At 39.3% G+C, this 12,694-nt stretch overlaps 1 protein-coding gene and 1 pseudogene across 1 annotated transcript in view; one reads left to right on the forward strand and one right to left on the reverse strand.

Moving 5' to 3' along the window:
• Nucleotides 1-258: 258 nt before the first annotated feature.
• The window catches only part of LOC114684908 (zinc finger protein 431-like), a 33,470-nt gene continuing 21,034 nt past the window's right edge, over nt 259-12,694 (reverse strand). The window contains exons 2-4 of the mRNA XM_037197886.1: nt 2,739-2,865; nt 2,472-2,532; nt 259-1,921 (exon numbers count right to left, since the gene is read on the reverse strand). Coding sequence (XP_037053781.1) covers nt 328-1,921; nt 2,472-2,532; nt 2,739-2,865 — 1,782 coding nt within the window. The 3' untranslated portion in view covers nt 259-327. The remainder of the gene's footprint in view (nt 1,922-2,471; nt 2,533-2,738; nt 2,866-12,694) is intronic.
• LOC114684912 lies at nt 9,750-10,932 on the forward strand (annotated as a pseudogene).

A 12,694-nucleotide genomic window follows, 5' to 3' on the forward strand; every position in this document is an offset into this window, starting at 1 on the left:
TATGTGTTTCTCTATTCCTGGAATAAAACATGTTTACAATTTAAAAAAGAGACAATATTTTAATTATGAAATGTCTCTACTAACCTTACTCAAGCACCAGTGAGGTAACTCAATGGGGAAAAAGTATGTGGACTACAAGACTTGATCTTATTTATTAGTTCATTAGGATTTCCACAGGGAATTTATTCATGATTTGAACAGATACTGCAATGTGCAAAGACTTTACCACATTAATTATATTCATAGGTTTTTTTTTTTAAATTATGATTTCTATCAGGACTGTGAAGATGACTGTTCTGTGCAAAGTCTTTACCACATTGATTACATTCATAGGGTCTGTCTCCAGTATGAGTTTTCTTTTATTTGAAGGTGACTGTTAAATGCAAAGTCTCTACCATACTGATTATATCCATAGGGTTTCTCTCTAGTGTGACATCTTTCATGCCTTCGAAGATGACTTTTACGTGAAAATGCTTTATCACACTGATTACATCCATAGGGTTTCTCTCCAGTATGAATTCTTTCATGACTGTGAAGATGACTATTATGTGCAAAGGCTTTACCACACTGATTACATACATAGGGTTTCTCCCCAGTATGAATTCTTTCATGACTGAGAAGATGACTTTTCCTTGCAAAGGCTTTACCACATTGATTACATTCATAGGGTTTCTCTCTTGTATGATTTCTTTCATTAATGAGAAGATTCTTCTGTGCAAAGAATGTAGCACTTTGATTATATTCATAGGGTTTCTTTCCAGTATGACTTCTTTCATGACTAAGAAGATTACTCTTCTGTGCAAAGGTTTTACCACACTGTTTACATTCATAGGGTTTTTCTCCAGTATGAATTCTTTCATGAATGAGAAGATTACTCTTCTGTGCAAAGGCTTTACCACATTGACTACATTCATAGGGTTTCTCTCCAGAATGAATTCTTTCATGACTGTGAAGAGAACTCTTCTGTGCAAAGGCTTTGCCACATTGGTTACATTCAAAGGGTTTCTCTCCAGTATGACTTCTTTCATGACTTCGAAGGTTACACTTCTCTGCAAAGGCTTTACCACATTGATTACATTCATAGGGTTTCTCTCCAGTATGAATTCTTTCATGAATGAGAAGCTTATACTTGTGTGCAAAGGCTTTACCACATGGAATACATTCATAGCGTTTTACTCCAGTATGACTTCGTTCATGCCTGTGAAGATTACTCTTCTGTACAAAGGCTTTACCACATTGATTACATTCATAGGCCTTCTCTCCAGTATGAATTCTTTTATATATTTGAAGATAACAGGGACTTAAAAAGGCTTTATCACATTGCTGGTATTCATACTTTTTTTCTCTATTATGAGTTCTATGTACTTGATAAAGACTATGACATGCAGATACTTTATCACTTTGCTCATATTCATAGGGTTTTCCTTCCAAATGAGTTATTTGTTGTAATTTTAAAGAGGAATCATATCTAATGGTTTTATCATGTTGTTTACATTCGTAGGTATTCTCTTCATTATTGGTTGTTTTGTGTGTTTGAAGATATCTGTGATGGCTAAAATTCTCATTACAAAGCTCACATTTATCACTTCCTCTTCCGAAATGAATTTTTTCATGTCTTTGAAAATAATTGGAAGAATTCAGGTTTTTACCACACTGATTGCATGCATAACATTTTCTTATACTGTGAGTCAAACTATATGTGCAAAATGAACCAGTACAGACAGATGAATTTCCATATTGCTTGTACTCATAAGGGTTTTCTCCAATGTGAGAGTATAAACTTGTATCACAGTCATCATGTTTTCTCATAGTAGTGACTATAACATATTTTCTAATTGTTTCAGGAGAAACAGAGGTATATTGGTTCTTTCCATATTCCTCATGCTCACATGGCTTGTATCCAGAGGGACAGTTGATATGCCTATTAAAGGAAGAACAACAAATAAAAGATTTTCACATTACATTCACATAGTCTAACATTTTGTGCCTCAGAGATGTGGTATATGGATTTAGGTTTCTACACCATAATAAACTCCTTGTCTCTCATAAAGTTCTCCTCTCACTAAACTATGCTAAGTCACTCACTACAAGTATATAAAGAACACTAGCTTTAATGTGGAAGCTTAGCTTATAAAAGGTCTTGGACATACTCTAATCCCCTTATCAACAGGTATATCTTGTATGATGATTGAAAGGCATGGCAATAATTGGATGTACAATTCTACAGCATGCCTCTCATATGGCAATGATTAAATTTGTGACATCTGTTGTGGCATTGTTTCCTTGTCTTGTCCTTAAAGGAATACTTTGTAAACAGTGATCGGCTACCTGACATTGGAGTGAATGGTATTGTGAAAATTTAATAAACATCACACAGCTGTGCTTTTACATTGCTGCTTTTCTTTAGAAGTTCAGGGTACATTAACATTTCTTCCAAGGTACATATGTATCAGCTTGCACATGAAAATTACCTTCCATGTCTTCTAGAACTTTGACAATTTTCTTCAATATTGTGGTCTTCCCATTTGTAACCTAAAATATAGTACCAGAAAATGTATGTGATATATTACTGGACATTAGACACAACTGAAATTACTATCTTTTGTGCATCTTTGAACAATGCCTGCTTTAGTCACTAGATTCTTCCTCTTTCACATTTAAAATCACAGAACAGCAACAATCTCCAAGAAAGTCTTATCCCTTTAAGTTAAAAAGTGACAGAAACCTCACATTCTTACCTATAGAAGTAAGGTTCCAGTAGGTTTCCAGCATCACATCTTTGTAGAGACTCTTCTGGGAAGGATCCAGCAAAGCCCACTCTTCATGAGTGAAGTTCACATGCACATCCTCATAGGTCACTGCATCCTAAAGGATCCCATATATGCACATAATAGAAATGTTGAGACTGGCTGCATTGCAAATGTATACTTCATTGACAATATATTTACATAATTCATTGTGCTTGATATATTCTATCACATGGGTCATAAAATAACAAATACAGTCACCAACACATTTTTAAAAAAAGCAGAAAAAGAGAATCACGCCTTCCATTTATGTACCCACAAAACAGAATAGGGCATTGTAAGAGAAGCTTAATAATATACAGACTGACATGAAAACAGAATAACACTATCTAGTACATATCAGCAAAATGTTATCCGAATTATTAACTTCAAAACAGGATAGACAATACGGGTGTGGTAGTTGCCACCTTTAATCCCAACACTCAGGATGCAAAGACAGGTGATATTCTGTGATTTTGAATTGAGTCTGTCTGTGTAGATTTCCAGTACAGCCAAAGGTACACAGTGAGATCTGTCTCAAACAAACAAATAGAAAGCACTCACGGCTCACTTGAAATTTCTCCATACAGTTAAAACACTCATTCCAATTCTGTACTTGTCAATCATAAACTGGAGTGACCCCTTGTAAACTGTAAGGCTAATAATTCCTAAGAAGGTATGCATTTTTAGTGAGTTACTGACTGTTGAATCAGAGTTCTCAATAAACATTAGTAAAGTAAATGCTGATCCTAAAAAAATAATAAAAGTGATGGAGTAAAGATGTGTCAACAGATATGATCACCTGTTGCTTTTGAAGAGGTCCTAGCTCAGTTCTAAGCGCTCACTAGAGATTATCAACTCTTCCTATAATTAGGTAAAGAGAATCTAATGCTCTGTTCTAACTTCAGAAAATACTAGGAAGACAAGTGATAGCCACTCACAACCACCTGTAATTACAGCATAAGGGATCTGGCTCTTTCTGGTATCCATGGGTACCAGGCATACACATTGTACATAGGCATGTAAGTTGGTAAATATTCATACATAGCAAAATTATTATCCTAATAAAACAAAAAGAATAAAGGGACTGAAGGTGTACCTCAGTTGGTAGCATTCTTGCCTAGCATGCATGAATCCCTTAGTTCAATTCCTATTCCATGAAGGGAATAAGGATTGGGATGCCTGTCATCACAGCACTTGAGAGGTGGAGGAAGCAGGATCAGAAACTGAAGGTCATTCTTGGGGACATAGGAAGTTTGAAGGCAGCCTGGGCTATATGACACCCCGCCTTAAGAAACAAAAACACAAAAAGAATGTCCCAGGAGAAAGGAAAGCATGTGGGATGCAAGTGACTAGAGAGTTATGAAAGGCCATAAAGCTGGAATAGCTATCAACATCATTCATAGCTGACAAGTGTCAGCCTGGGTGTGGGAACTGAACTATCGTCTACAAATTTCACAGGCATACTTTCCACTGAGCCATCTTTCCAGCCCCTAGACACTGTTTATACACAATGTGGCTTCAGTTTCTGACTGTTATTACTAGCAGATGACATATTTACCTTGTTTAAGTGGACTTCTAGAATACCCAAGCAATATCTAAAGGAAACAGGAATTTACTGTCCACAAGCAAGAACCCATAAGATCAAATGAATAGTCCTTGCTTGTCAAGTTACACCTATCACATCCTTATATAATTATGTATGGCTCTGAAAATAAAAAATTGAGGTTTAGGCTAAAGACTGAAGCCTGCAAAATAGGGTCTCCTAAAATTAATCTTTTAGTGTAAGGTCTTTTTCAGGTAGGCATGGAGACCTGACACCCATGATCTCATCAACTGGGAAGTGGAAACAAGAGAATTAGAACTTCAAGGCCAGTTTTTGTCCCAAAAGATCCTATCTCAAAAAAAGAAAGAAAAGAAAAACAAAACAAAAGTCTATCTAAGGTGACACATTAAAGTCCCAATTGATTAAAAGGAGCTCTAGGAAAAATAGAGAAATAGTGCCACATAAAACACTTCATTTTCATTGTAAGACTTACCTGTTTAAAACTATACATAAACTGATGGGACATTTTAATCCCATCACAAATTTAAGTATAATCCAAGGCCAAAGTTTATTCTCTTTTCCTATCTAGACAATTAAAAATCTAGTATTGTGTGATGCATTTGTATGATATGTGTGTCAGGGCAGGCACAAGAGTGCCATAGTGAGAGGCTGAAGATCAAAGGACAAAGTCCAGGAGTCGCTTTCTCCTTCCACGAAGGGTTCCTGGGAACAATTTCAGGTCAATCAGCTCACATATCAAGCACTTTTCATACTGAGCCACCTCACCAGCACTATTTCATTGAATTCTAACTCACAGATGGTCTCCCTCCTATATTTACACACATCTCTACTTTTTGTGGCCTTTTTGACATAGGATCTCTTTGTAGCTCTGGCTGGCCTAGAACTCACTCTTTGGGCCAGGGTAGTCTTGAACTTCCTGCATCTGCCTCCAAAATACTAGAATGACAGGGGTGAGCCCTCATGCTCTGTTAATTCAATGTACTAATTAAATCAAAGTATATAATACAGAGATATATGGCAACTTCTTGAAGAAGGACTGTGGGGGACACCACCCCACTTTTTTGCCCAGGGTACTCTTGAGGAGTGAGGGATAAGAGACTTAGATAGAAGTATAGAGGGGAGAGAGAGACAGAAACACAGGATAGCCACAGGAGGGCCTGGATCCTGATCCACCGGCCCCTTCTGTCTCTTCTAAAGGGCTTTTTAAAGGAATGCCAAGGGGTGGAGCAAAATGACCTGCCCCTAGCACAGCCAAGTGCAGACCCTTCCAAACACCTGGTAACCACACACATGGCCAACCCATCTCCTTATGCAGCTCTGCTGTGTAAAGCAGGCTCAGATCTCACGAGGAAACCTCTGTGGGCTCCCACAAAGTGCAAAAATAAAGTAAAAGTTACAGATTCATTTTAAAATCTTTTAACTCTAGTCCATGCAAAGACTAATCATGTAACAGGCATCACCACTTGGTCTCCCATTGGCCTAGGAAAACTTTGTATTTTATTTCTCAAGGACACACTGTACAATGTGCACAGCATATGTCCTGGTGATATCTTGATCCTATAAAGACAAAACTTTTGTGTTTTTGGAGGATGGTCTCATTCTATGTTCTGGTCTGGCCTCAAGCTAGTGGTGATCCTTCTGCCTTGGATTTCCAAATGCTGGGGTTACAACTGTGAGTCACTAAGACTAGCTCAGAAATTCTGTGTAAAAGATGACTCAGTGGCAGATTATTTGCTTATCATGTGTGAAGTGTTTGGGTTTGACCCATAATCCACAGGGGGAAAATGCGACCTCATTGCTCATCCAATATGACCATAAGCATATAAAATGCATGTGAGGCTCTTCAAACCAAAATGAATCAAAAAGCGATGGAGGACACTACAAACTCATTAAAGGAAAAATCCCAAATGATGACTTTTCAATTTCTAATATCTATTCCCCAAACACAAGGGCACCCTCACTTGTAAAAGAAACACTACTGCAGGTTACACTGAATATTGACCCTCATACACTGATAATGGGAGATCTCGATATCCTACTCTCAACCATGGACAGGCCATCCAGACAAAAGCTAAACAGAAATACTGAAGTTACCAGACATCATAAACCGAATGGACCTAAATTATATTTACAGGATATTTCACCCAAACACAAATGAATACACCTTCATCTCAGCACTGTAAAAAGGCCTCAAACCTTAGCACAATGGACTCCATGATGGAAGTGTCATTCAGACTGTAAAACTCAGCACATGTTCAGCACCACCTGCCAAAACTAAAAACAGAGGTCTAATCCACAGAAGTCCACAGTTACAGGAAAGTCTCTAAATGTACTAACCTTGCTGTTTAGTTCCTGTAGTTCCACTTCTGGCTAACTGTTCCCATTAATTGAAGTAAATCAAACAAGAACATGTTTTCTGTGCTTAAAAGCTCATCCTTAAACAGGGATGGGGCTACACTGGGATCCTAATAAAGACATTCCATTGGCTTAAATCCATGTCTGAGCAGTCTTCTCTGGTGAATACCCACAACATTTCTGGAGATCCCATTGAGTTCCCAAGATCAGACCTCAGAATACCAAGAGTTCTCAGAACCCCTTGGAGAGAGGAGACGTGCAACGGTCAAGGGGCTACTACAGGGTACATAACCTGAGACAGTCGGGTCCCCTGGTGTCTTAGTTAGGATTCTACTGTTGTGAAGAGACATCATGACCACAGCAACTCTTATAAAGGAAAACAGTAAATTGCAGCTGGCTTACAATTCAGAGGTTTTGTCCATTATCATCATGGCAAAAAGCATGGTGTCGAGCTTAGTGCTGGAGAACTGGCTGCAGGAAACTGAGACACACAGCTGTCAAAGCCTACCTTCACAGTGACTCACTTCCTCCAACAAAGCCACATCTATTCCAACAAGGCCACACCTCCTAATAGTGCCACTCCCTATGGGTCAAGCATTGAAATTCAGCCTATGGGGCTATTTCTAGTTAAACCACACCAGTGCTCCTTTTGATTAAGTACTTCCCAATGCTTCGGAGGGATCTGACACCACCCCTTCAAAAGGAAACAAATCAGAAACTTGCCTGTCCTGCCACCTCTGGAGATTAAGTCTGGTTGAGGTGCCTTCTGTTTAGACACATACCAGAGGTCAAACATGGATGCTGATACAGTGTCCAGCAACCATGGCACACATCACTGGATCCCTTTGTCTGTGTAGGTATGGATATGTGATGGACACCCTGGTTGTTTTACTTATATGTCTGCCTCTCTGACTATGTATCTCTATATGTATGTCAGTTTTATTTCCCTGTATTGGCCAGTATCCTTCTCTGGTGTGAAACTCTCCTCCACCAGGTTAAAGACATGTGCGCCCTCCTGTTGAGGACCTGAACCCCTTTGGCTCTGTGAGGGCACCCAGAGCAAGGAAAAAAAAACAAAAAAACCAAAAAAAAACCAAAAACCTGCATCTCTCCTCTCTAGGAGGAGAAGCACTTGCTTGTTTTGTTGTGCTGAGATGAAGCCACATACACACATAGCCAAGAATAGACAGCTGAATTAAAAAAACATCAACAATTTCCAGAATTTAAAATCCTGCATCATGACACGACACTAGTGGAATTCAGGTGTTTCTGGTACATGGACTGCTCTCACCCAATGTGAGGTTGAACTGTTGACCTTGTGTACATCCTACTTCACAAATGGGTCTGTCAGATAGCTAAGCCTATAGGCTGAAGATGACGCCCCAACACTGTGGAGAAACCTCAGATGACTGTCCAGGCAGCTGGCTGTTTCTGTCAACTCACAATTTTTTGGAAGTTGCTTTCATGTACTTCCTGTTTTTATTTTTGTTAGCTAATATTATTTCCTTCTTGGGTCTCTGAGGGAGTTGAAGATTAGTTAGTTATAGTTGAAGATTAATTAGGATAGAAAGTGAATTAGATACATTTTGGACTTACCAAAATAGGATAAATAATGGAATTATTTTCTCTGAATTTGTCAAATACAAACGGACTAGACATTGTTTAGGTATTTATTACTTGTATGTATATATTGTATATAGTTATTGTACTTTTGTATATAGTTTTTCTTATGTTAGTTATAAGCTTTTTCCTTTTTTCTTTTTATTAAAATAGAAAAGGGGAAATATGGTGATATTTTATTTTGTACTAAAATGTTATTTGTATGTTAATAAATAAAGTTGCCCAGAGGTCAGAGCTATTAGCAAGCCATAGGAAAGCTGGGTGGTGGTAGTGCACACCTTTAATCCCAGCACTTTTAGGCAGAGCTAGGTAGATCACTGTGTGTTCAGCGATACAGCCAACATTGGAGACACACGCCTTTAATCTCAATACCAACCATAGAAGACCTGGAGGTCTGTACAGACAGGCAGTGACGAGGCAGTCATGTGGTTGGGTTTACAACCAATGAGAAGGAGAACCAAAAGTCTTCATAAAGACTTTAACACAGGAAGTAGCTCTCTTTCGGAGAGGTAGAACCACCACAGGAGGCAGGGTAAAGTTTTAGCTCTTAGCTCTGACCTCTTGGCTTTTTTCTTTGCATTGGTTGTGTTTCTTATTTAATAAGACGGTTGGTTACATCTACATTGTTGCTTGACTCCTGCTCACATTCAGTGTTGGTTCCAGTGTGGAGGTAGTGAGGTCCGAGCCTCTAGTTCAGACCCCACCTCCCCAGCCATCTAAGTGAAATGAATGTACACAGGGTGGGAACAAATAGTTCCCTCCCCAGGTGAGTATTCCCTTCACTTTGTAAGCAGTCCCAGGAAAGGAGACATGTTCTCCTGGTGTAAACCAAAAGCAAAGGAGAAAGTTCCACTACTTTCTCTTTCATAATTAGTCTCTTTTTCAAGCAATGATCTATAAAACCTACCATCTCTGAAAAAAGCAAAATCACTGGCCCTGTGCTAGGCAAGAGAACTGTTGCCAAGCAACACAACCAGAAAGAATAAGTATTCCCTCCTCCCCAACACTGACCAAGGAAACGTTAAGCAACTTCACTAAGTACATTTTAGAAAGATTAAAGATGGCTGCTAAGGAGAGTTCCTTTGTCACCCAGTAAGCCAGAGTATTAGAAAAAAATGTTACAAAGGTTTAAAATAATTTAAAGGTATAAGTAGGTCCCAGTTGCTGGAAGTATTTCAAAAGTTGCCAGTGGTGTTTCAACTACAGAAAACTGATTGGGATGAGATGTATTGTATAAACTGGAAGCCACCTTCACCTTCTCTGATAATGGGACACAATTAGACTTACAGATACCCAGCAAAATTTTGGTATCTTACCCTCTCTCAGAAAAAATATTTCCACCCTGGCATGATTCCATCCTGTGTGTCTGTTCTGAGGAGCAGCAGACAGCTTCCTCCATCCAACTTCTCTCACACCGAAGTGCATGCCTCCACCTCATGGAAGACTCGATGGACATGGACATGAGATGAGCCCTCTCAGGCCTCAGAACTACCTTTTTGGTTGTGAACTAAAAGCTGACAAGGATTATCACTTTAAGGTGGATAATGATGAGAATGAGCACCAGTTATCACTAAGAACGGTTAGTTTAGGGGCAGGGGCAAAAGACGAATTACATATTGTAGAGGCAGAAGCAATGAACTATGAAGGCGGTCCAATTAATGTAACACTGGCAACTTTGAAAATGGCTGTACAACCAACAGTTTCTCTTGGGGACTTTGAAATTACACCACCTGTGGTCTTAATGTTAAAGTGTGGTTCAAGGCCTGTGCACAGTAGTGGACAGCACCTAGTAGCTGTAGAGGAAGATGCAGAGTCAGAAGATGAAGATCAAGAGGATGTGAAACTCTTAAGTATGTCTGGAAAACAATCTGCTCCTGGGAGTGGTAATAAGGTTCCCCAGAAAAAAGTAAAACTTGATGAGGATGATGAGGATGACAACAAAGATGATGAAGATGATAATGATAATGATGATGATTTTGATGATGAGGAAGTGAAAGAAAAAGTTCCAGTGAAGAAATCTGTACAAGATACCCCAGCCAAAATGCACAAAAATCAAACCAAAATGGAAAAGACTTAAAACTATCAACACCAAGATCAAAGGGTCAAGAGTCTTTCAAAAAAAAAAAAAAAAAAAGGGAAAAAACTCCTGAAACACCAAAAAGACCTAGTTCTGTAGAAGTCATTAAAGCAAAAATGCAAGCAAGTATAGAAAAAGGTGGTTCTCTTCCCAAAGTAGAAGCCAAATTCATTAATTATGTGAAGAATTGCTTCCGGATCACCGACCAGGAGGTTATTCAAGATCTCTGGCAGTAGAGGAAGTCTCTTTAAGAAAATGGTTTAAACAGTTTGAAATAATTCCGTCTTACTTAACTTCTGTAACAGTTGATATATCTGGCTGTCCTTTTGATAATGAAAGTAAGAACTTTCCCTACTGTGTTTGATAAATGTTGTCCAGGTTCCATTGCCAAGAATGTGTTGTCTAAAATGTCTGTTTAGTTTTCAAGGATGGAACTCCAACTTTTACTTGGTTTTAAGTATGTATGGAATGTTATGATAGGACATAGTAATAGTGGTGGTCAGATGTGGAAATGGTAGGGAGACAAATATACATGTGAAATAAACTCACTATTTTAATAAAGTAAAAAAAGAAAGAAAAAATATTTCCTAGTTTAAAGTTCTACATCCAATCAAGAGATACACATTACCCAATGACCCTGAAAACAAAAGGGGAAATTGAAGTTCATATTGCCTGGCTTGGAGAGTCAAGCATCCTGGTACTCTGCCAGTTACCCTGGAATATGCCTTTCCTACCTATAAAGAAACCTGGGACCTCTGATTCTCATGAGACTGGTTCCTCTAGAGAAATAGGTGTATGCTGTCTTGGACCTGAAAGATGTATTCTTCAGCCTCCCGTTGGCAAAAGTGAGTCAACCCATCTTTGCTTTTAAGGGGAAAGACCCTGTGAGAGGTTATAGTGGCAGCATAACTTGACCAGGTTACCCCAGGTGTTAAAGACACTAAAAGCAGAGTGCCTAGTTTTCCTTAGGAGTTTTCCTGAGAAAACAGACTATAAAGGGGCCACTGAGGGACTGCTGCAACATTTACAGAGCTTGGGCTACAAAAGAAAGCCTAGCATTGTAGAAGCCTACCTATCTTGGCTACTATGTGGGGAAGGCAAAAGGAGCCCACCTTACAGAAGGATTGAGGACATACTTATGAACCTAACACAAAAGACCAAGAAATAGGTTCAAGAGTCCCTCGGAGCTGGATATTGCTGCCTTTGGATATCAGCATTTGTGGGAATGGCACAGCATCTATACACCACACAAAGGTGGGCTCTGAGCCACTAATCTGGACTGAGATGAAAGAAAAAGCATTTAAAGCTTTAAAAAATAGTTCTGACTTCTGCACGAGTCGTACAATTTCCAGATATCACAAAAATCTTTTCACCTCTTTGTCCATAAAACAAAAGACAAAAGGGATTTTAACCCAAATTTTGGGGCCAGGAATTGACCTGTGACATATCTGTCCAAATGATTGGACCCTGTAGCCACAGGTTGGCCCACCTGCCTAAGAGCAATGGCAGCTACTGTTAGTGTAATGAAAGAATACAAACAAGTTAACTCTTGGTCAAGATCTTATACAGACACCACACCAGGACATGGTTGAGACCCTTCTCCGAGGAGCTCTAAAACACTGGCTGTCTAATGCTGTGTTACCCAGCACCAGGTCCTACTCCTGGCCAACCTCAAGTCTAACTTGAGAAACCCACTGCCATCAATTCAGATACTCTCTTGCCTAATGACACAGATGCTCATCCATGACTGTCAGGAGATGTAAAATGAAACCAGGTCCTTGGAACATCAGCAATTCCATCCAGTGAAATAATTTAGGCCAGCCGGACAGCGGTGTGCACACCTTTAATCCCAGTACTAGGGAGGCAGAGCCAGGCAGATCTCTGTGAGTTCTAGGCCAGCCTGGTCTACAGAGTGAGATCCAGAACAGGCACCAAAACTACACAGAGAAACCCTGTCTTGAAAGACAAAAAACAAAACAAACAAACAAACAAAAAGAAATAATTTAGGCCATATAGGGAGAGATTTACCCCCTATGAGATTATGTTTGAGAAATGACCCCCACAGCTTCTCAGGTTCAGAAACAAACAGTTGCCAGAACTATCTAGCCCTTACTTTCTCAAGGAACTAGAGGAACACCAGTTCTCCATAATGGCCATTCATTGGACTGTCCGAGACCAGGCTGACCTCTGAAGCCACCAACAGTTTCCTCTTGTTCCAGTCCAATGATACAGTCAATTGAGTAGGCAAGAATACTGGAACCTGGAAAGGACCCTAAAAGGTGATTCTCT

This window comes from Peromyscus leucopus, chromosome 22 (assembly GCF_004664715.2).
Source record: "Peromyscus leucopus breed LL Stock chromosome 22, UCI_PerLeu_2.1, whole genome shotgun sequence".
Lineage (NCBI taxonomy): Eukaryota > Metazoa > Chordata > Mammalia > Rodentia > Cricetidae > Peromyscus > Peromyscus leucopus.